The following is a 22,686-nucleotide window of genomic DNA, read 5'->3' as shown; positions in this document are numbered from 1 at the left end:
GACAAGCCCGGACACGCCACATCCCACCCCAGGCAGGGATATGGCACAAGCTCTTAGGGACACAAGGGGGGGTCACAGCCCGGACCCCTACAAACACCATGGGGGTCACACTGCAGACCCCAACAAACACAGCGGGGGTCACACCGCAGACCCCAACAAACATAACGGGGGTCACATTCCAAACCCCAACAAACACCGTGGGGGTCACAGCCCAGACCCCCAAACACAAAGGGGGTGACATTGCAGACCCCAACACAGCGGGGGTCACACCGCAGACCCCAACAAACATAACGGGGGTCACATTCCAAACCCCAACAAACACCATGGGGGTCACATTCCAGACCCCCAAACACAACGGGGGTGACATTGCAGACCCCAACAAACACAAATGGGGTCACAGCCCAAATCCCAACACAACGGGGGTCACACCGCAGACCCCAACACAGCGGGGGTCACAGCCCAGACCCCCAAACACAATGGGGGTCACACTGCAGACCCCGGACACAGCGGGGGTGACATTACAGACCCCAACAAACACCACGGGGGTCACAGCCCAGCCCCCCGGACACACAGCGGGGTCACAGCGCGGCCCCAGAGCGCGGCCCCTCCCCGGTGCCGGGTGCCCCGTCACTCACCCCGAGCCCGGCCCGGTCCCGCCGCCCGGCCCGCTCCGCTCGGGGCCCGGTGCCCGGTGCCCGGTGCCCGGTGCCGGCCCCGCCCCGCGCTCGCCCCGCCCGTTCCGGCGGCCCCGCTGCGCTCCGGGCCCGGTAGTTCGCGGCGCCGCCATGAGCGCGGCCCGGCCCCGGCTGCGGCTGCGGCGGCTCCGCTCGGCCGCGGGCAGCGCGGGTACGGGACGGGGAGGGGGTACGGGATGGGGTACGGGACGGGGATGGGGTACGGGATAGGGGATGGGGTACGGATAGGGGATGGGGTACAGGCAGAGGATGGGGTACGGGACAGGGGATGGGGTACGGATAGGGGATGGGGGTACGGGATAGGGGATGGGGTACGGATAGGGGATGGGGTACGGGACAGGGGATGGGGTACGGGATAGGGGATGGGGTACGGGATAGGGGATGGGACAGGGGATGGGGTACAGGCAGAGGATGGGGTACGGGCAGGGGAATTGGGGTACGGGATAGGGAATGGGGATGGAGATGGGGATGGAGTACAGGACAGGGGATGGGGTACAGGCAGGGAATGGGGTACGGGCAGGGGAATTGGGGTACGGGATAGGGAATGGGGATGGAGATGGGGGTGGAGTGCAGGACAGGGGATGGGGTATGGGCAGGGAATGGGATATGGGCAGCGGGGGTACGGGATAGGAGATGGGGTACGGATAGGGAATGGGGATGGGAATGGGGATGGGGGTACAGGCAGGGGATGGGGTACGGATAGGGGATGGGGTACAGGACTGGGGATGAGGATGGGGTACGGGACAGGGCATGGTGTATGGACAGGGGATGGGTTACAGGATAGAGGATGGGGTACGGATAGGGGATGGGGTACAGGACAGGGAATGGGGTACAGGACAGTGAATGGGGTACAGGTCAGAGGATGACGATACAGAACAGGGGATGGAGGGTATGAAAGAGGGATCATGGCTTCCTGGGGTACGGGAAGAGGAGATCGAGGACACGGGGTGTGCAGGAGAGCGGGAATCACTGGCACGGGAAGGGGGGATCGGGGCTGTGCTGAGCACAGGGAGCTGCTGGGCTGCACCAGGCCCTGGCATGGCTGGGGACAGGGGCTGAGTGTCCTTGTCACATCCCCCTCGGAGCAAGCGATGTGGCTGTCCTGGGCTGGGGATGCACCTCCAGCAGCCTCACCTGTGTTTGGGACACCTGTCCCCATCGTGTGACATGTGACCCCACTGTTGTCACCTGCTGCCACTTGTCTCGCAGGTCCTTCCATCCCTGCTGGCTGTGCTTGGGGCAGGGGATGTGCGGTGTTTGGGTTGGGATGAGGGCAGGGAACTCGCCCTGCTCGGGCTCCCCTGGGTGGCTGGTGGCACATGGGGCTGGCTTTCCTGAAGGCAGCTTTCCTGACGCCCGGAATCTCTGTGCCACGCCGTGCAGGGAGCCAGACGCCGGGCACGGGCGGCGTGCCGAGGCAGAGCAGGAGGAGGAAGAGCGTGGCCATCGCCTACGAAGCGGGGCAGGGCGGCGGGGCCGAGCCCCGGGCGCGCTGGGAGCCGCCGCTCTGGCGGGAGCAGCTGCAGCGCATCCGCCGCATGAGGAGCAGCAGGGATGCTCCCGTGGATGAGATGGGAGTGCACCGGTGCTACGACAGCACTGCACCTCCTGAGGTAACGGCGTTCCCAGAGGAGTGGCATTCCCATGGGGAACAGCATCTATGGGGAGCAGCATTCCCACAGGGACCAGCATTGCATTCCCACAGGGAGCAGCATTGCATTCCCACAGGGAGCAGCATCTATGGGGAGCAGCATCTATGGGTAACAGCATTCCCACAGGGAGCAGCATTCCCACAGGGAGCAGCATCTCTGGGTACCAGCATTCCCACAGGGAGCAGCATCTATGGGTACCAGCATTCCCACAGGGAGCAGCATCTATGGGGAGCAGCATTCCCACAGGGAGCAGCACCTATGGAGAACAGCATTCCCACAGGGAGCAGCATCTATGGGGAGCAGCATTCCCATAGGGAGCAGCACCTATAGGTACCATTATTCCCACAGGGAGCAGCATCTATGGGGAACAGCATTCCCATAGGGAACAGCATCTATGGGTACCATTATTCCCACAGGGAGCAGCATTCCCACAGGGAGCAGCATCTATAGGTACCATTATTTCCACAGGGAACAGCATCTATGGGTAACAGCATTCCCACAGGGAACAGCACCTATGGGTACCAGCATACCCACAGGGAGCAGCATCCATGGGTTACAGCATCCTGCTGCCAGCTCTGGCAGGCACAGGAAAACACAGCCTCCCTCACCCTGCTGCTGCCCCTGGATCTGTCCCACTTGGGATGTTTCCAGGACAGAAACTGGATCAGGACTCCGGGCTGGGATTGGTCCCTGAGGATGTGATGAATGTGAAGGGCAGCGCTGCTTTATGGAGCAGGCTGGCAGGGCGTGAAGCCATGTTCCTTTTTTCCTTAAAATCTCTGTAGAAGTCCAGGGAAAGTATCCAGCAAGGTGGCTGTGGGATGCTGAGGAATGTGGGGAGCGCCCAGGGCAGGCTTGGAGGAGCAGAGGGAGCCACTGGAGTGGGAATGTAGGGATCACAGAATCCCAGAATTGATAGGGTTGGAAGTGACTTTGGAGACAGCTAATTCAACCCCATGGACCTGGAGCAGCAGGAGCCTCTGGAGTGGGAATCATCCAGAGGAGCAGTGGGACCTGCTGGGCTCTGAGGGAGGGCTCTGGAGGACACAGCTGCACAGCCTTGGCACAGGGAATGCTGTCCCTGCTGCTGGACACTGCCCTGGGCAGGAGGATGAGCTGTGACCCCGAGCCAGGGAGCATCACACGCTCTCAGCCACGTGGGCTGGCAGCTGTGGGGCCAGGGGACCACATGGAAATAGCTTCTCTTCCCTGGGGAAGCTGCCTTGTTGCTTCCCAGAAGAAGTGGATGTTGTAATAACCTCAGCTCCTCACACCATTTCTTTGTACCCTGACATTATCCTGCTTCCACGCATGCAGGGATTTTTCCTGGTCCACCTGTGGTTTTGTAAACTTTGCAGGAGAGCTGGAGGGAGGATTTTGTCCCGTGTTATCCCGGGTCATCTTGGGTTAGTTGCATCATCCTTCTCACTCTGGTGGCATGGAATCACATTTGGGAAGAAAGAATTGGGAAATAGGAGGTGAGGACCTGGATAAACCCTGCATGGCAGCAGCAGAGGAATTCCTGGGATTTGTCCTTCTCCCAGTCTCTGTCATCCCCGTTGTTCAGATTTGGTTCCCTGAGGAGCTCACTGGGGCCAGACACCCAGTTCCTACTGAAGCCTGGTGGGAAAGGGTTGGGATTTTCAAAAGCTGCTTAGAGCAGACATTGCATGAAAAATCACTGGGTGTTTGTGCATCCTATGGCTCTCCTGGGAATGCCATCCTCAGGAAGAGCTTTGTCCAGCCCTTTGTGGCTCTGCACTGGTGTGAGATCCCAGCAGCAGAGCTGCTCCCTGCCCTCTCTCAGGTACTGACAGCTGAGCTTGAAGGTGTTTCTTCCTTTGTTGTGTGGTGGAATGAAAAGGTTGTGGATTATTCCTGTTGCAGCCTGCCATTCTCTTGGAGGTGGATTGGGCAGGAGGGTGGGAGCACACCCTGCACCGAGGGAGGTGCCAGAGCTGCTGGGTCCCCCCAGGGCGTCTCAGTGTCCCCTGTGTCCCCAGGTGATGCGCTACCAGGTGCTGCTGGCCCTGATGCTGTCCAGCCAGACCAAGGACCAGGTGACGAGCGCTGCCATGCTGCGCCTGCGCCGGCGCGGCCTCACCGTGGACAGCGTGCTGCAGATGGATGAGGAGAGCCTGGGCCACATCATCTACCCCGTGGGCTTCTGGAGGGTGAGTGCAGGACACACAGGAACCCCCTGTGCCTTCCTCTCTCCCCTGGAGCCAGGCTAGAAGCTGGATTTTACACCAATGTTGGTGTTTTGTATTGCCAGCAGGATGGGGTTGTCGGCTGCAGGGCCCGCAGTGTGCAGGGAGCCTGGAGCTGCAGGGCCTGCAGTGTGCAGGGAGCCTGGAGCTGCAGGGCCTGCAGTGTGCAGGGAGCCTGGAGCTGCAGGGCCTGCAGTGTGCAGGGATGTTGGAGCTGCAGGGCCTGCAGTGTGCAGGGATGTTGGAGCTGCAGGGCCTGCAGTGTGCAGGGAGCCTGGAGCTGCAGGGCCTGCAGTGTGCAGGGAGCTTGGAGCTGCAGGGCCTGCAGTGTGCAGGGAGCCTGGAGCTGCAGGGCCTGCAGTGTGCAGGGAGCCTGGAGCTCCCAGCTCTGAGCGTTTTGATTTCATGTAGAAGTCAAGGCTCTGTCTCCTCCAAGCTCCCATGTGTGGCCTCACCTGTACCACACAGGAATGGTTGGTTTTCTGGGCTGTGTGCCTGTTTTCCCTGTGCTGGGGGGCAGCTTGGACTGTGTGCCTTTCCCCTTGGTTTTCCAGAACAAGGTGAAGTACATCAAGCAGACCACGGCCATCCTGAAGCAGAAGTACGGGGGGGACATCCCGAGCACTGTGGAGGAGCTGGTGCAGCTGCCAGGAGTTGGGCCCAAAATGGCCCATCTGGCCATGCACATCGCCTGGGACAGCGTGGCTGGCATAGGTAACCTGGCCCCTGCTTTCCCACCCCTCTCCTAAATCCCACTCCATTCCCCAGGCAGAGGGGAAGCGCTGCAGCCCCAGCAGCCTGGTAACACCCCTCTGGTTCAGTAGCTGCAGAGGATCTGGGTCGGGGAGCAATGTGACCCTCAGGGAGCTGTAGGATTTCAGCAGCTGCTGTTTCTCCCCAGATCTGACAGCAGAAATTCCCAAGGGAAGTCACAGCTCTGGGGAGCTGGGGACAGATGGGGCTGGACCATCACCTGCAGGTCCTGGCCTGGGGCCCCTGGGGACAGATGAGTGTTCCAAAAGGATGTGCTGCTTGATGGGAGAGCCCTGGGAAAGCCAGGAGGAGCGAGTGGGTGGGAGCTGGATCCTGCAGCCCCTCTGGTGACCACCAGCTGGACAGGCCGTGGCCCCTGCCCTGCATCCAGCAGCCCTTGGGCTCTGTTGTTCTCCTGCTGTGGGGGAGGGAAGTCCAGAGGCAGCCAAAGCAGCCAAGTGCTTTCCAAATAATTGTGTGCTCGGTTTTGATTTGGGAGGCAAGGCTTAGTCTTCCTGTTTACAGCAATTTCCTGGGTTTTGCCCAATTAGCCCCAGAGACAGGTTTATCACTGCTGATCTAACAATAATACACTTTGCATTCAGAGCTTTTGAGCTCAAAGCACATTATAAACACTGCTTTAAGCCTCCCAAGCCCTCTCTGCTGGTGGGTATTATGAAATGTGTTTTCCATGCGGGCAGAGGAAGGGGCAGAGATCACAATTTGCGTAACTCCAGCTGAAACTGCAGGAGGATGAGGAGAGGGAGCAGGGCCCAGGCCCTGTGCCTGCTCCACGGGGCTGGGGAGAGACAGACAGACACCCCAAATGCTTTTGGCTGCAGGCCTGGGAAGAAATTGTTTGTTCTTGGAGTGAGCCTCCCCTTGCTGTGCTCCTGTCCCAGCTGGCTGCTCCTGCTGCCCTGGGGACAGCCTGGCCCTGGGCTGTCACAGGCAGCTGTGGCTCTGCTCTCTCCCACCTCAACTCTGGGCTCTCCCTCCCCAGCTGTGGACACCCACGTGCACAGGATCTCCAACAGGCTCCAGTGGGTGCAGAAGGAGACCAAGAAGCCCGAGGAGACTCGGGTGGCACTGGAGGAGTGGCTGCCCAGGTGAGCCCCGAGCCCCTGCTGGCTGCAGGAGCCATGTGTGCACAAAGCCCTGCCTGGGGCACTTTCAGGGACTGCATTTTGGCTCCTTCCCCTGCTTGGGGCACTTTCAGGGACTGCATTTGGGCTCCTTCCTCCTTCCAGGGTCGCAGGTGTTTCCCCTCTGCCAGGGCCACAGCAGCAGCAGCATCTTACCTGTGTGGTGGTTCTGCTGCTGTCAGATGGATCAGTCACCACCAGTGGAGCTCTTGATCCCTGGTTTTTGCCTTGCCAAGTTTACCATGACCCAAGCCAGGTGCTTTTCCACAGAGGGCCTTGCTGAGCCCAGTGGTCACAGCAGCATCAGCTGGATCCTGGCTTTCACTGGTGGTTAATGTTCAGTATCAAACACCAGCTGGCACTTACTGAGGGACATCCCCACACCTGGCACGTGCTGAGCACAGGCATTGCTCCCAGGACCAGGAAAGGTTGGGAGGGCTGGGACTCACCTCCAGGAGGAAAGGGATCCCATTAACACCACAGGCTGTTCCTCATCCCTTCCAAGCAGCTGCATGGCATCAGTGCTGTTTGTCCCCCCACTGCAGGGACCTCTGGAAGGAGATAAACTGGCTCCTGGTGGGCTTTGGGCAGCAGACCTGCCTGCCTGTGAACCCTCGCTGCAGCCAGTGCCTCAACCAAGACATCTGCCCGGCTGCCAAGAGACTCTGAGGGATCCTGCAGCCTTGGGAGAGCCACACAGCTGCTTGGGCTGAGCCCTGCTGCAGCTGGGCCTGGCACAGGGCTGGCAGGTGACTGCAGGGCACAGGAGCCTGCTGCAGCAGCTCAGGGAGCAGCCCCTGGCACTGGCTCAGCTCTGCAGAGGAAAAAGGGGCTTTGAGAGGCAGCAATCCTGCTGGGACAGAGCTGAAGACTCCAGCCTGGGTGAATGGCTGGGCACGGCCCAGCTGTGCCACGCTGAGTCACTGCAGAGAAAAGCTTTGTCCTCAGGGGGCAGCTGCTGCTTGTAAATACTTGTTTAATAAAGGTGGTGAGGGCTTTTTGCACCCACGAGCTTTGCTGGCATTTGTGTGGCACTGGCTGAGGGGAGGAGGACGTGGGTGACCTCAGCAAGGCTGAGCCATGGCAACCTGCCCAGCCCTGCCCTGCCACACAACAGGACAAGAGGTGGCCCAGGGGACAGCCAGGGTGGACACAGGAGGAATTCCTTCATGGAAAAGGTTGTGGAACACTGGCAGGGGCTGTCCAGGAGGTGCTGGAGCTCCCATCCCTCAGGGCAGGCCTGGACGTGGCACTCAGTGCTCTGGGGATGGGGCACAGGTTGGACTTGATGATCCTGGAGATCTCTTCCAGCCTTGATGATCCTGGAGATCTCTTCCAGCCTTGGTGATCCTGGGACTCTGAGGTGCAGCTGAAGCCTTCCCAAGGCAGGAGCAGAGGAATCACTGCCTGCACCATGACCTGTGGGTCCTGGAGCAGGACAGGGGTGGGTGATGCACAGCAGGGCCAGGAGCTGAGCCACTGCCACTCTGTGTGTGCCACAAGGGTTACAGCAGCCTCGGGAGCCAGGCTGTGTCCCCAGGAGCTGACAGAGGCACAGCACCACCCCTGTGTTTTGTTCTTCAAAGAAAGGGCAGTGCTGACTTCATTGTGGAGCTTCAAAGGCGTAATTGCAGCTCCCCTTTCCAGAGGAAGCAGAGTTTACAATGTGCTGGAGGGCTGCAGTTCCGCTCCGGGCTCCCCGAGCAGCTGAGGAAGGAGCAGATAAGTGCTGGGTACATGGCAAACCAAGTTTATTACTGACATTACAGTGTACATGGTGGGTTTGCAGTGCTGCTGCCAGCCTTTGACTTTATTGATTTTTCTTTTCCAAGTTAAATGTACAGGAACTGAATAATTACTACTGAGCTACAACAAGATGTCAGGAATGCAGTAATGCTTCAACCAGGAGCAGTTTCCTTGGACTAACAGATTAAGATTTGCAATCTTACCAACACGGATTTGCACACCTGATTTCTTTTGATCTACATTCAACACTACACAAGTTTTTTTTCCTTCCTTCCTTCCCCCGCCTCAATTCCAGCAGTCTGGGATGAGAAATGGGGTGTTGACACCAGGTCTGTGCTCTCTGAAGAGCACCAGGGACTGCTCTGCCCCACAGCCTGGGCACTGCCAGGGTTTGGCCACGCGGGCACGGGAAGCAACGTGCACAGCATGGAAAAGAAGGGCTCCTTCCAAACACGACCCAGAGAGAGAAAACAGTATTTTTGGGGTCAAAAAGAGAGCAGGTAGCTTGAAGTGGGATGAGGAAGAGGTGTCTTGTTAATGGCAGAGCCCCGAGGGGAGGCAGCCTCTCCACATCCCCCCTCACCCCAATGTCCTGTCTCACCACCCACAGCCAAACACCTGCACCAGTTCCTCTCCAAAGTCATTATTTTCGACCTGTTCAGCCCATCAACAATCCTAAAAGATAACTTGCATAAAGAGAACTCATCTCCTTCACCCCTGAGGCTCTCCACACTCTCCTGCCAGCAGCGTAAGGCCACGGGCACCAGCTGGAGCCAAACACCCTGTGCTGAGCCCCAGCCCGCTGCTGAGGAGAGCAGAGGCTGGCATAAGGCACCTTTTAGCTCCACAATCTGGAAATACCTTAGGAAATCCGTGCAGAGCCATTCCCACACGCACAGCACACTGCCCAGCCAAGGGTTCCATCCCAGAAGGGCTGGGTGGGGCAGGGCACAGCCACAGCTCTGTGCTCGCCCCTCATCCACGGCCAGCTGATGGCTGGGAAGAGGGGCTTTGTGTTCCCAGTCCCTCCCCAGAGCAGGGCTGGGGTTGGGAGGGAGTGGGGCAGCCCCAGCCCCTGCCCTGGTGGCTCAGCTCTGCTCCCTGAGCCACCTGCACCCACAGCCAGAGGGAGAAACAGAGCTTCAAGGGACTTCACCTGTAGTGCTTGAAAGAGACACTCTGAATGGCCAGAGTGGGGCTGTGGAGGAGGCCAGAGGTGCTGCCCACTCCCTCACACCCCTGCCTGCTCCACCTGCAGCCCCAGGGTCACCCCCATGGCTCTGGGGGATGTCCTTGGTGACACTCCCTGGGGACACCAAACCCAGCCCAGGTGGCACCTGGAGCAGCCCCACTCCCAGTGCTGAGCCTCAGTTAGAGCTGCATCCCTCCTGGAAGCAGATGTTGGCTCATCCCCACTGCCAGCTGTGTCCAAAGGGGTTTTGTAGCATCTCATGGGTCTCATCTTCGTGCTCCTCCTTCCTCTGCCACATCCACGGCTGCAGCTGGGGAGAGCTGTGGCCTTGGGCTCTGGGGTTTGCTTTTAAACCCCACCCTCTCCCTTCTGCAGAGCTGCTTGGGGTGAAAAATGGGCTTTTACTGCCTGGGCAGGAGCTGCTGGTGAGGGGGAGGTTCCTAACTAACTGGAAACACATGGGACTTCATTAAAAAAACAAAACAAAAAAAAAACCAACAAAACAAATGTTTTTGCTTCAATAGCAAAGCCAACGAACAATTTCCAGGCACAGTCCATTTTCCCATGCTGGGAGCAGCTCATGCTGGGCACGGGGAGCTGGGGAGGGGTCCCTGGCACCCCCACCACGAGCTGTGAGATGTTTCCACAGGGGCACAGAGCATCCCACGGGGCTCAGTCTGGGACACCCACAAAGCCAAAATACCCCACATAAAAAGTCAAAAAGAAGTAACAGAAGCCTAAATGCTGCAGGTAAGAAACAAGAGTTAAAATCCTTCCAGTCCTTTCTCATGGGAACAGGGACAGCAGCCCGAGCCAGAGCAAGCAAGAAAAGGAGCTTTGGTCACATTTTTCTTATGAGAATCGCTGGTGAGTAACAATAATAATAATAATAATAACAACAACAATAATAATAATAAAAAATAAAAATAAAAAGGACTTTAAAATACGCCTTGTAAAAGCAACCAGTGAAGAGCAGAGCACAAAGCATCTCACGTGGACACCGAGGGACAGGGTGTAGGCACCTCAGAAACGTCCGGGCTGGGCGGGAGGGGGGCGGCCAGCGGGGCTCAGAAATTGCTGAAAATCTCCCGTTTCTTGTTCCAGTCCATCTGGGGCGCTCTCTTCTTCACACGCTTGGCCCTCACCTTCTCCTTGGCCTCGGCGGCCGTGGGGCTCAGGCTCAGCCCGCTCTCCTCAAAAGGGTCCTTCTTGTCTGTGTCACCGTCCTGGGGGAAGGGACAAAGCTGCCAGCACTGTCACAGCACTGCCACAGCCCTGCAGTGCCCTCAGGGCACCCCGAGGCTGGAAACCCCTGGATCACCAGCTGTGCCCCATGCCCACCTGTCACCAGCCCAGAGCCACAGCCAGGTGTTCCTCTGGGCACCCCAGCGCCTCCCTGGGCACCCCCAGTGCCTACAACCCCTGCCAGGAAGGATTTCCTCCAGCCTGCACAACAAACACATGCTCTGGGATGTTTTTTTAGCTCGAAGCCCCTTCCCCGTGCCGTGCCCGTGGTTTCACTGGCAGCAGCACCCGTGTGGCCACGGAGTTGATTGCAACACTGGATTTTGTGGGGGTGCTGCTCCTGCCTGAAGCTGGAAGGGGAAAAGCAGGACCACAGAGGTGCTGCCCAGTCAGGAGTGGGTGAACACACACCTCTGGCTTTAGGGGAACACTGCAGAGCTGTCCTGCTGGCCCTGCTGCCCCAGCAGCATGCCCAGCTCTGGAGCAGAGGGCAGACCCTGCTGATGTCCCTGGGCAGGGCTCTCCACCAGCACTGAGACAACAGTGCCAGCCTTGCTGGGCTCAGCCAAACCAAACTGAGCCACACTGAGCCCAGGAAACCCCCACCACCCCACAGGGGCTTTGCCTTCTTGCCAGGACAGCCCTGAACAGCCCCAGGGTGTCTCCATGTCAGGAGGGCTCCAGCACAGCCCCTTCTCCAACCTCTGCACCCCAGGGACTGACTGGTGCTGCAGTGACCCTGCAGCAGCCCAAGGGTGGCTCAGGGGGACAGCACAGGCAGGGCAGGACACAGCCTGGCTCTCCCAGGGCAGAGCAGGACATGCATTATTCAGGGCTCACAGGGGAAGTGGCAGATTGCAGGCGCTTGGCACAGCTGGTGCCCGAGGGGCTCTGGGTGCCCAGAGAGGCCACCTGAGCACTTGGTGCTGGCACATTCCTGCTCCCAAGTGTCCTGGGGCAGGGGACAGCATGGCAGAGACCCCCCAGGGCACCTGCATGGAGACTTTGCTCTATTTATGGCAGAACCTTGGGCTAAAGATAAATTTTTGAGCACTTTGCAAATCCCCACTTCTTATTGTAACAGGAAAAAACCTGCTAAATCATTAACGCCTGGGAATGCCAGTCTGTGCCCTGTGTTGACTTTTGGTTGCCACTTCACCTTGCCCAACAAGTTTTGCCCCTTTCCAGTGCTGAGCCACACCACTTCAGCCCAGCCTGCCACCAAAAACAACTCCTCCCCTCCCTTAAACGCTGTGATAAATTCACTGCGCTTCAAACTAAAAGAAAAATAATTTGCTTTTTTTTTTAATTTTAGCCTGTCCTGCTAGCAGCTCTTGAGCCTCACAGCTGTGTTCCTCACAGATCCCCAGCCTTGCTGTGGCTAATTACACCTCAGATCCCAAATCCTACAGACATCCCTTCACCCCCCAAACCAACCCAGCAGGAATCACTGCCCAAGGAGCTGAACCCCCACAGTGCAAGGCACGAGAGGAAATCTGGGTTTTGTTTTGTTTGGGTACAAGTGAACCCAAGTCTGGGAGATGAACTGAAAGCTCCTCACCACTACACAGCACTGTGGGGCAGGACTGCCCCACACCAGGGTGCAGAAGGGACAGGAGGTGTTTCTTTGGGGCTTTTACCTCGGATTCCTTCCCAGGGCTCTGCAGGTCGCTGTGAGATGAAGATGTGGATCCTCCGTTCAGCTGGAGGAAAGGAAAACATCAGTGTGCTCTGTGCCAGGCAGAGTTAGACACAACAAACCCCAGGGCTGGGCTGCTGCAGGGATGGAAAGGAGCCTGGAGGGAGGGGATGCTCCTGCTGAGGGGACCCTGCCCCCGGGGAGCCCCTGGGATTGCAGCAAACCCCACAGCCCCAGGCAGAGCGTGGTCCCACCCTGCCCCAGCTGGGACACTCCTCTCCCCTGGCATTAAATGGGGCTGAAACTGCCCTTGTTCACCCCCTAAATTAAAGCTGCAGTGGGCACTAATTAAAACCTGGCAGCAGTAAAGCTGAGCTGAATGAGCCCTGGGGCATGCAGGCTCAGCTGGCCCAGGGGGGAGCCAGGGCCAGAGCCTGACCCCTCCTGGGCACTGCACCCTGAGGCTGCTGCCTCTCTGGGGCAGGTGAGGACTCACCTGAGTCTGTGCAGATCCGTTTGTCATGGGCTGGGGCAGCACACCTGCACACAGCAAACACACGGTGAGCACTCAGCTGGGACCCCAGCCCTTCCTCCTCCTGCCCAGCCCACCAGCTCCTCCTGTCCCTTCACTCTGTGCTGCTTCCAGCCCACACAAAAACCTTTCCCCTCTCCCTGTGCCCTTCTAGAACCACATCCCTGCCAGACCCCCTGAATTCACTCCACCCTTTTGATCAGAGGAAAACACCTGCCAGGAGGAGGACCAAGTAACCTCCTTCTAGAGCCACTACCCTGCCGCCCCCCCCCCTTTTTTTTTTGACCATTAGTTTTTTTCATAAGTCCTTTAATCAAAAATCTTAAAAGTCAGCTCAAAAATCTTCATCAAAAGCCCCACCATGGTGTTGTCACAGCAGTGTCTGCCACACACCCTGCTCTCCAGGCACTCTGGAATTTTTGTTTTGCTCACTTCCAGTGATTTACTCTAACAATAGCCCACACAATGGCAAATTTTATGCCTTTAAGCTGCCAGTCACCACGATCAAGTCATCACCCCAGGCATTACTGTGTCTCACTGTCCCAGACTAACAGATGTGTTAATTGGGACAGGATTAATAACTGAATCATGTCAAGCATGGATGCTTTCCCTAGGGACTGACTGGGGGCTGCATCACTGCAGACTGCAGGGATTTCTGGGGCAAAGCAGAAAAATAAACCTAAACTGTGATTTTCAGAGTGTGCTGGTACAAAAACCTCTGTGTGGCTTTGGGATGCTTAAATATTTGATTGCAGTGAATGCTGGACTCGTGTTTAGAGTAGGATAAGCTCTGAGCAATGGGCATAAGAAGAGTCAGCTCGCACACATGGTTATGTCTCTGCTATCATAAGGAGCTAAATTTTAAATTATTTAAATTAAAAGCTTCAGATGACAAGGAACAGAAAAGTGGGACTGGACTTCAAAAACAGATTAATCATATCTAGGAATGCTTAATCTAAAAGCCACTCATTTGGTTAAAGGCTGAGGTGCTCAGGGTGAGCTGCAAGGCTTGGGAAGTGTCAGTGTGAGGTCAAAGCAGGTCAGCTCAAGAGGACAGGCATGATTTCCTCTCACCCAGCAAACAGCAGAATTCACCAGAGCCCTTTGGCACCTGGCAGGTGCCAGGCAGATCCGAGTCCTGGTGAGCACAGGGCCCGGAGCCCCAGCCTCCCTGCCCAGGGCTCTGTCCCCTCCTGGAACAAGGGCTCCTTTGTGGCAGTGCCAGCAGCCAGCCCCGGCTCCTCCTGGGAGCATCTGACACCCTGTGGCTCCCCAGCAGGGCCTGACCCACTTCTGGGGACAAATCTGCCCATTGACACCCCGGGGATCAGATAAGGAGCAGCTGTGCTGGCAGACAGAGCTGCCCATTGAGCAGGGGACAGGCCAGCCTGGGAGCTGCGTCCCCTCCTGAGCAGGGGGCAGCGGGTGAGCAGCTTTCCCTGCCACCTCGTGATTTTGAGAGTGTGCTGGTACAAAAACCTCTGTGTGGCTTTGGGATGCTTAAATATTCACCTGCCTCAGGTGAACATTTCCTGCCCCAGCCACGCCATGATCCGCCGGCGTGGAGCCCTTCCCTCTGCACAGGGACGCTGCAGGTGCCCACAGGCTCCTTCCCTGGAGCAAAGAGCCACCAGAGCATCACAGAATCCTGGTGGAAGGGACCCTAAAGCTCACCCAGCCCCACCACGGGCAGGGACACCTCCCACAGGAGCAGCCCAGCTCCCAAAAACCCCACCACACCTCAGGCCCACAGGGGCAGCGAGTTCCACAGTTCATTATTCACCGTGGAGTTCCACAGTTCATTATTCACCGTGTAAAAGCAACAAAGTGTTTTTTGGCTGGGTGGGTGTTCTCAGTGTTTATAAATAGCTGGGTGGTGCTCAGGAAACTCCTGAGGGATGAGGCGGGAGGGAAAGGCGCCTCTCCCCCGTGAGCCACAGGCCCGGCCTGGGAAAGCACGGCCTCACCTCTGCTGTGCTCCTCCGTGGGGGTCACCCCCAGCTTCTTGAAGTACTCGTCTGTCTCGGGGTCCACCACCAGCAGCCTGGCCTCGCTGTCCCTGGCCTTGATGTGGGACACCACCTCGGAGTGGCGCAGCCCCTCCACGTTCACCCCGTTCACCTGTGGGGACACGGCGTCACAGCCCAAAGGCAGCCCGGGGGGCTGCTCCCGGCCCCAGACCCCCTCCTTCCCCAGGGGGTGCCATTTGCCTTTCTTCATTCCTGTTGGGATGGCATTTGCCTTTCTGTATTCCTGTTGGGGTGACAGGAAGGCTGCAGGCTTTTTTTTGTTCCCCCTCTCCAGCCAAGCATGGCCTCCTAACCGCCCCCAGAGCATCCTCTCTGGGATTCCCTCTCTGGGATTCCCTCTCTGGGATTCCTTCTCTGGGATTCCCTCTCTGGGATTCTCTCTCTGGGATTCCCTCTCTGGGAATTCTCTCTCTGGGATTCTCTCTCTGGGAATTCTCTCTCTGGGATTCTCTCTCTGGGATTCTCTCTCTGGGATTCCCTCTCTGGGATTCTCTCTCTGGGATTCTCTCTCTGGGAATTCTCTCTCTGGGATTCTCCCTCTGGGATTCCCTCTCTGGGATTCTCTCTCTGGGATTCCCTCTTTGGGATTCTCTCTCTGGGATTCCTTCTCTGGGATTCTCTCTCTGGGATTCCCTCTCTGGGAATTCTCTCTCTGGGATTCCCTCTCTGGGATTCCCTCTCTGGGATTCTCTCTCTGGGATTCCCTCTCTGGGAATTCTCTCTCTGGGAATTCTCTCTCTGGGATTCTCTCTCTGGGATTCTCTCTCTCATCCGTGTTCCCTCAGGCCTCTGGCTGCATCCCAAACACATCCACGGGCAACCACACACCCCAGGCTCCCACCCAAACCCTCTGCCTGCCCTCTCTGGTGCTGTGAAGCCCAGCCTTCCCCTGGGATGTGCCCAGGAATCTCGGGCTCCCCGTGGGCACAGTGGGCTGGGTGCACCCCCGTGCCATCCTCCATCCCTCTGCCAGGGAAAACCGGGGGTTTCTGTGCCCCTGAGGGCGAGCCCCTGTGCCTGGGGCAGGGATTCATCCCTCCCTGCCCTGTGTGAGAGCCAGGACCTCCGGGGAACGTGATCCTGATTGTTCCCAGCCAGGGGACAATGGTGACTCAGGACATTGTTCGGTGGCAGTGAATCACCCTTTGTCCCACCGGGAAGGGGACAGCCTCAGCATGACCCAGCTCTCCTCCTCATCCAAAGGGATGAGCAGAGCCTGGCTCCACACCCTGGGATCCCCTCTGCAGGGAAGCAGGCTCCCCTGCTCCTCAGGGCACAGCTGCAAGGGCTGGGATGAGAAGAAACCCCTTCCAGGCTGTGCCAGCCTCAGCTGCCAGCTCACAGCCCTGCTCCATCCCTGTCCTGCCACTCCAGCTCACCCCAATCCATGCCCAGGGCTGCTCTCCCCCCACCCTGGCACAGGCCTGGGGGGGCATCAAATATTTATGCCAGCCCCAAAGAGCAGGCAGGGAGGGGATCAGGTTTCTGAGCTCAGCAGCTCACCCCGAGCTGCTTTGTGTGTGCCAGGCCCTGGGCCAAGCCCATAAATAAATAACACGACCCCTGGATGTGACACCAGCCAGCCAGTGCCACCCGTGCCCCGGCCCCACGCTGCTCCCAGCATTAAACTTTCAGCTGCTGGCAAGAGGCAGCAGCTCCCACTGCCTGGGGAATAATTCTTCATTGGCCTGGAAAGCAGCAGAGTGCTCTGCTCTCGGGATCTACCCAGCTCACAGTCCTCCAGGGGTGCAAACCCCATTCCTGCTCTGAGCTGGCAGTGAGAGCCACAGCTCAGTCCCTGTGGGGTGGTTTTGGGGTTCAAGCTCCTGGGGAACAGCCCAAGCAGGGGATATCCATGTGCTCCCACAGGGAAAGGGGGGCTGTGTCTGCCCCTCTGCCCAGACAGGCAGCTCTGGATGGGGGAATCTCCCTCTCCAGGAACAACACAACACACAAGCAAAGAGAGGGCAATTCCCAGCTCCATCTTGGGCAAAAAGTGCTGTCCAGCACATGGCAACCAGCAAGATGCTTCCAAGAACACTTTCCCCCCATCTTTCATAATTTTGTGTGTTAAAAATCTCTGCAAAGCCTCTTCTCCTATTTTTCCAAGCAGTTCCTGGCAGGGCATCAGCTCAGCTGGGCAGCACCAACCTGGCCTTATGCCCACAGTCACCTGCCCCACCCTCCCAGGTGCCAGCCAGAGCCAGCACAGCACCTTGGGGACACGGGTGGCCTTGGCAGTGCTGGGGAAAGGCAGGACTCAGTAGTCTTGGAGGGCTTTTCCAGCCTAAAAACAATTCTAAATTGTAATTCCACCCGGAGCTCCCAAACGCCCCTTGGCAGGAGAGCAGCGAGCAGAGCCAGCCTTGGGACTCCGAGATAGAGGAACACAGGGGGATATGGGGGGGAAGGTCACGGGCTGGGGGTGTCCCAGCTTGCCCAGGGTCCCACCCGTGCTGCTGGCCCCCCGTTACCTCCACCAGGCGGTCCTGGGGCCGCAGGCCTGCCCGGGCTGCCGGCGAGTCGGGATCCACGGAGCGGATGAACTGCCCCGGCCGCGACTTCTCGCTGTGCAGGTTGAAGCCGTAGCCATTGGGGCCTTTCTTCAGGTGGCACAGGCGTGGGCACAGCTCCTTCTGGCCGTTCAGGTCCTGGTTCATGGAGGAGAGAGTGGGGGAGACGAGGCACGGGGGTTAATTGATGGCTTTGGGGTGGCTCCGGGGCAGATGTGACCGTAAGCCCCGAGGAAGCGCCGTATCTGCCGCCCGTCCTCAGCACGGGGACAGGTTAACAAATGCATTTCCTCTCATTGAGTCTATTTTCGCAACTCAATTGTCCAAAACCACTCCAGAAAAATGAAAACAAAACAAAAAATGCATTTCCTTCAGCAGGAGTGGCTCAGATTAATCCACCCATACACTGGGACCCCCCCTGGCAGCAGCCCAGCCCCAGCCCCGGGCAGGGAGGAACCAAGGCCCAGTTGTGCTTTGGCCAGGCCCACCCAGACCTGGGATTAACCTCAGGCAGGTATTTAAGGCAGGGCCACTCCCTTGGTCTCGGTGATACCGGCATCACCCGCTGGTGCCATCCCCTCCCAGCGAGGAGGGACTGGGGTGATGAACCTGAACAACCAAGAGCTCCTGGGATGATGGACCCAGACATCCAAGCACTCCTGGAATGATGGACCTGAACATCCAAGAGCTCCTGCGATGATGAACCTGAACATCCAAGAGCTCCTGGAATGATGGACCTGAACATCCAAGAGCTCCTGGGATGATGGACCTGAACATCCAAGAGCTCCTGGGATGATGAACCCAGACATCCAAGAGCTCCTGGAATGATGAACCCAGACATCCAAGAGCTCCTGGGATGATGGACCTGAACAACCAAGAGCTCCTGGGATGATGGACCCAGACATCCAAGAGCTCCTGGGATGATGGACCTGAACATCCAAGAGCTCCTGGGATGATGGACCTGAACATCCAAGAGCTCCTGGGATGATGGACCTGAACATCCAAGAGCTCCTGGGATGATGGACCTGAACATCCAAGAGCTCCCTGCAGCTGGGGAAACCTGAGGTGGGCAGGATGAGCAGCACAGGGGCACGGGAGGAGTTCAGTGCCTCCCCTCATGCCATGGAAAATGCTTTATGGCTCCTTGGGTCAGCCAGGGAGCAACAAATCCTGGTTTTCTCCAGGTCTTCAGGACCCACTACATTCCCTGGGATGCTGCTCCCACCACGCAGCTCCAGCTCGTGGCACAGCACCACATCCCAGCCAAAGGCACCTTGGAGCTTCAGGGTGTTCATTTTCACCCAGGCTTTAAGGAAAACATCCCCCCTGGAGGAGTTTTAACCTTCCCTGAGCAGGAGCACCACTGCTCCCTGCCTGCCCACGGAGAGGATTTGTCTGGGATCACATTCACAGGGAAATCTCTTACAGCCTTTCCCTCCAAATTAAAAATCCAGGCAGCAATTTCCTCCCCCTTCCTCTCTTGGCTGAAAGGCACCATGAAACACCAAACCTCCCAACTCCTTCACCCCCTCAAGGAGGGATTTTACAGAGTAGACAAAGTGGGGACACAGAGTGATCTACCAGGGATCCCTGTGCTGGGGGAGGGAATGTGCACAGAATTCCAGATGGGGTGGAAGGGACCTTGAAGATCACCTTGTCCCAGTCCCCTGCCATGGCAGGGACACCTCCCACTGCCCCAGGTGCTCCCAGCCCTGTCCAGCCTGGCCTGGGCACTGCCAGGGATGCAGGGCAGCCCCAGCTGCTCTGGGCAATTCTGGCTGTGGTTGCAATGCCCAGGGGGACAGACATGGACCAGGGCCCAGCACCAGCCTGAGCAGCTCAACCCCAGCACCCAGGAAGAAACGGGGATGCCAAATGAGCAGCCTGGATGCACAGAATGGCTCAGGTGGGAAGGAACCACTGAGGGTCAGCCAAGTCCAAGCTCTCTGTTCAGGCAGCATTCCCCAGAGCCCAGCACTCAGGATTGTGCCTTTCCTCTGGCACCTTAACCACCAAATTCCCCAAAAACTGCTCTCACACAAGGGTCACCACCAGCAGTGCCCATCACAGGCATTGGGGCACACTCCAAACTCCTCCTGAATTTTACAGAGATTCCCGTAGCAAATGAGTTTTTTATTAAAAACCAGCTCGTGGTGTTGGCATCTGGTTCTTAAAGGGGAAAAACTTTCTATCAGTGAACAGCCCCAGGCAGGACAGAGCTCCAGGGCCCTCCTGTCCCTGCTCACACACCGGGGCAGCCCTGCAGCCCCCTCCCCTCCCTGTGCATGTTTAACCCTGCTGCACTTTTCCCATGGCCCCAGAGCAGCCGGTTCACCCTATCTGCAAACATTTCCAGCCTGCCTGGAGCTCTTCAAGCACTGAGGAAAACAGGAAATGATTCAACTGGCCCAAGAGGGTCGGGCTGAGTGACCTTAAAGGACACACGGGGCTCTGTGTGCAGGACAAGGGGAGCGCCTCTGGGGTCACCACAGTGCAGCTGGCATCACCCAAATCCACCTGGGATCACCTATTCGGGTTTAAAAAGGACCTTTTAAAGCCATTTTCCCCTTGCCCCATCTGTACAGAGTCAGAGCTCCTGCAACAGTGTGAAAACACAGAGAAATCACTGAGAATCACCCAAAAATCTGTGCTGGAGGTGCTGTACCAGCCTGGGGATCCCTTGGGGACACCCTGGCAGGGTCAGTCCCTCCTCCTGCTGGTCCCCTGGGATCAGCAGTGAAATCAAATGACTCACTAAACAAACCCCAGAGTTTGGGAGAAGCTTCCCTGGCTGGGAGCTGCTGGCTTGTGCCACGTCCTGCGTGGGCTTGTGCTGCTTCCCCTGCACCATCCTGAATTTAAGGCCCTTAACTGGAATGAAGCCAAGACATTTATTTTTAAATACATACATATAAAAAAATAATCCCAATTCAGCATCTGTTCTGGGCAGAAACCCTCGGGGAAAACTGCTTATCCTCCTGCAGAGATGATCCAGGGCTTTTGCTGGGCTCTTAAACCTCCCAGCTAACGCAATCCTTGGCTGCTGGAAAAAACAGCTTTGGAGCTGAGCTCTGCAAAGCCCCTCTGTGGGATTAAGCAGAGCTGACACTCCCCTCAGCCCTGCTCACACCCCCAGGACACGGAGCTGCTGCCTCTCCTGCCAGCCCCACTCTTTATTTTCCCTCTTACCCGTGCCAGCGTTTCCCTGCTCGTGTTCTGGGAAGAGATTTCCCCAGCTCCCGGGGGGATCTGGCCTTTGTGAAACCCAAGTTCCCCTGGAAGAGCAGAGTTATGGGGGCTTCCCAGGCTCCCTCCTGCAGCAGGGCTCCGGAGGAGGCTGAGCCCCAAAGCCAACTTGGATTGAGTTACATCCACATGCATGCTGGAAAGCAGCAAAATTCAGCTCCATTTTTTTGTCTCAACAAGCCAAAAATTGCCCACACACGCAAAAAAAAAATCTGCAAAATGGATTTTTTTCCCCCAGGAATCCAGGCACTTCCAGTGGCTGCTGCTTTTATGAGCTGGATTAAGCAGGGCACCCTCCATCCCTGGCTGTGCCATGGCCAGGAATGTCTGTGCAGGTAAATGCTGCCTGCATGATGAGCTGCACTCACACCCAGCCCTGGAGCTGCAGCTTGGGGCAAAGCAGCTGCATTTTCCAAGGAAAAGGTTTCGGAAGCCCAGCTCAAGCTGGTCCATTTAAAAATGCACAAACAAGACATTAAATAACAATGAAACGCTTTCAGTAAAATTTAAAAAAACTGATTGGGTGTTGCCAGCTCTCACAATCTCATGGCAACTCTTTGCAGCATCTGATTTTTTATTTCCCTTGGAGTTTCCAGCGCTGCTGATGGGAACTGGGGTCCCTCAGGGACACCCCCTGGCTCGGGGGGTCACCTGGGGGCACCCTGGCTCTTCCAGAGGTGCCCCTTGGCCCATGGGTGCTCTGTGCCACCTGTGCAGGTCCCTGCAGTGACCAGGGCTGCTCCCATCTCGGGGCTGGTGTCACAAATGTCACCAGCTCTGATTAACCGGGGCTTTCCACACCATTAATTAGCACGTGGCAGCCTCCAGGCAAGCAGAACCCACTCCCAGAGGCACCAAAGGAGCCAAACTCCCCTCCTGGGTTTTGAGGGGCAGCAGAGCAGCCCCCAGGCTCTGGTATCCAACCAAACCCAAAGCCCCTCCCCAGCTCAACGCCACCAGTGCCACCAGTGCCACCAGTGCCACCAGCTCCTGCTGCCAGTGCTGACCCAGCCCAGGACAGGGCTGTCCCTGCTCCCCACAGCCCGCTGTCACCACTGTCCCCAGGCACTCACAAACCAAGCTGCACCTTCACAGCTCCCCCACCTGACCCTGAGCAGGGACAGGGACAAAAAGGGCACTTCAGACCCAGCCCAGAAAGCTGCAGGAGCACCCAAGGCCTCTCCACACCCAGGGTGGCCAGCTGCCAGCACTGTCCTCAGCCCCTCTGCCCCACAATGGGCTAAAATGCCTTGAAAGCCACTCAGGGCTTTGTTCAGGAATAAAATAAATATTCCACACCAGTGCCAGCGTGGACATCAGCTCCCCTGGGTCCTGCAGGAGAGGAGGAGCAGGGAGAGGAGGAAGAGGAGGACACAGACACACACAGAGCTACTCTAGAGGCCAAGGTACCATGCCCTGGGTCCTGGTGGCTCCTGCAGTGCCTCGGCCACGATGTCACCCCAAACCTCCTCCCAGCCAGGCTGGGAGGGCAGGGTGGCCCTGGGGGTGTCCCACGGTGGCAGCAGCAGCTCCAGCCCTGCCCGTGCTCCAGGGGGATTTGCTGGAACATCTCCTGGGTGTGCCCCCCTTCATCAGGGGATCAGGGCTCTAATCGGCTCAGCCCTGCCTGGGACCACCTCTCCCTGCTCCCAGCACCAGCCTGGCCCCCTGCCCATGCCAGGGCTCTGCCAACAGGCTGCAGGTGCCCTGCTGGGAATGGCAGCACCTGGATGCACTCCAGGAGCACCCAGGACAGGTCAGACCTTTCCATCCCCGCTTGGCAGGGCTGCAGAAAACCCAGGCAGGAGCACTCCTGCCTCATTTACATTGCTGACATACTTTCAGGCAGCAGCCACGGTGTTTCCTCTCCTTTTCCTGTGGTTTTGGTCAGAAAATGGCTCCTTTGCTCCCTCCAAAGCAAACCTCAGCTGCAGAGCCCACCAGGGCTGGGGGACACCGGGCTCTGCCCTGCCCTGGGGACACCTGGGGACAGGGAGGTGTCCTGGGGGGACAGAGAGCACTGCTCAGAGCCCTGGTGTCCATTCCCACCGGCTCAGCTCCTGCTGGGACCCCTCCACCCCCTGCACT

At 57.8% G+C, this 22,686-nt stretch overlaps 3 protein-coding genes across 11 annotated transcripts in view; 1 reads left to right on the top strand and 2 right to left on the bottom strand.

Moving 5' to 3' along the window:
• Nucleotides 1-722, bottom strand: part of TSC2 (TSC complex subunit 2) — a 33,262-nt gene extending 32,540 nt beyond the window's left edge. For all 6 annotated transcript variants that reach the window (XM_064390081.1, XM_064390083.1, XM_064390082.1 and 3 more), the window contains exon 1: nucleotides 636-722. The gene's annotated coding sequence lies outside the window, so the exon portion shown is untranslated. The remainder of the gene's footprint in view (nucleotides 1-635) is intronic.
• A 1-nt stretch (nucleotide 723) lies between these two features.
• On the top strand, nucleotides 724-7,466 carry NTHL1 (nth like DNA glycosylase 1). Of its 3 annotated transcripts, none has more exons than XM_064390089.1 (6): nucleotides 724-846; nucleotides 2,079-2,308; nucleotides 4,351-4,521; nucleotides 5,112-5,271; nucleotides 6,314-6,419; nucleotides 7,001-7,466. In XM_064390089.1, exons 1-6 carry the CDS (start codon nucleotides 786-788, stop codon nucleotides 7,122-7,124), a joined length of 852 nt encoding a protein of 283 aa, XP_064246159.1. In that variant the 5' UTR covers nucleotides 724-785; the 3' UTR covers nucleotides 7,125-7,466. The 3 variants fall into 3 exon arrangements, with proteins under 3 accessions (XP_064246159.1, XP_064246160.1, XP_064246161.1); XM_064390090.1 differs by lacking the exon at nucleotides 724-846 and adding an exon at nucleotides 1,889-1,904; XM_064390091.1 differs by lacking the exons at nucleotides 724-846; nucleotides 2,079-2,308 and adding an exon at nucleotides 2,885-3,825.
• Nucleotides 7,467-8,189: 723 nt separating this feature from the next.
• Nucleotides 8,190-22,686, bottom strand: part of NHERF2 (NHERF family PDZ scaffold protein 2) — a 32,631-nt gene continuing 18,134 nt past the window's right edge. For both annotated transcript variants that reach the window (XM_064390087.1, XM_064390088.1), the window contains exons 3-7: nucleotides 17,314-17,490; nucleotides 14,777-14,930; nucleotides 12,774-12,817; nucleotides 12,279-12,341; nucleotides 8,190-10,619 (exon numbers count right to left, since the gene is read on the bottom strand). In XM_064390087.1, coding sequence (XP_064246157.1) covers nucleotides 10,461-10,619; nucleotides 12,279-12,341; nucleotides 12,774-12,817; nucleotides 14,777-14,930; nucleotides 17,314-17,490 — 597 coding nt within the window. In that variant the 3' untranslated portion in view covers nucleotides 8,190-10,460. The remainder of the gene's footprint in view (nucleotides 10,620-12,278; nucleotides 12,342-12,773; nucleotides 12,818-14,776; nucleotides 14,931-17,313; nucleotides 17,491-22,686) is intronic.

This window comes from Passer domesticus, chromosome 15, assembly GCF_036417665.1.
Source record: "Passer domesticus isolate bPasDom1 chromosome 15, bPasDom1.hap1, whole genome shotgun sequence".
Classification (NCBI taxonomy): Eukaryota; Metazoa; Chordata; class Aves; order Passeriformes; family Passeridae; genus Passer; species Passer domesticus.
The sequence above is the reverse complement of the archived record's forward strand: the minus strand, read 5'-3'. Positions and strand labels throughout refer to the sequence as shown.

Excerpts from the sequence above, each read along its gene's own strand:
- NTHL1 (XM_064390089.1), top strand. The coding sequence starts at position 786 with ATGAGCGCGGCCCGGCCCCGGCTGCGGCTGCGGCGGCTCCGCTCGGCC. Across the intron at positions 2,309-4,350 it reads ACAGCACTGCACCTCCTGAG|GTGATGCGCTACCAGGTGCT; the intron begins GTAACGGCGTTC and ends CTGTGTCCCCAG. Across the intron at positions 6,420-7,000 it reads CTGGAGGAGTGGCTGCCCAG|GGACCTCTGGAAGGAGATAA; the intron begins GTGAGCCCCGAG and ends CCCCCACTGCAG.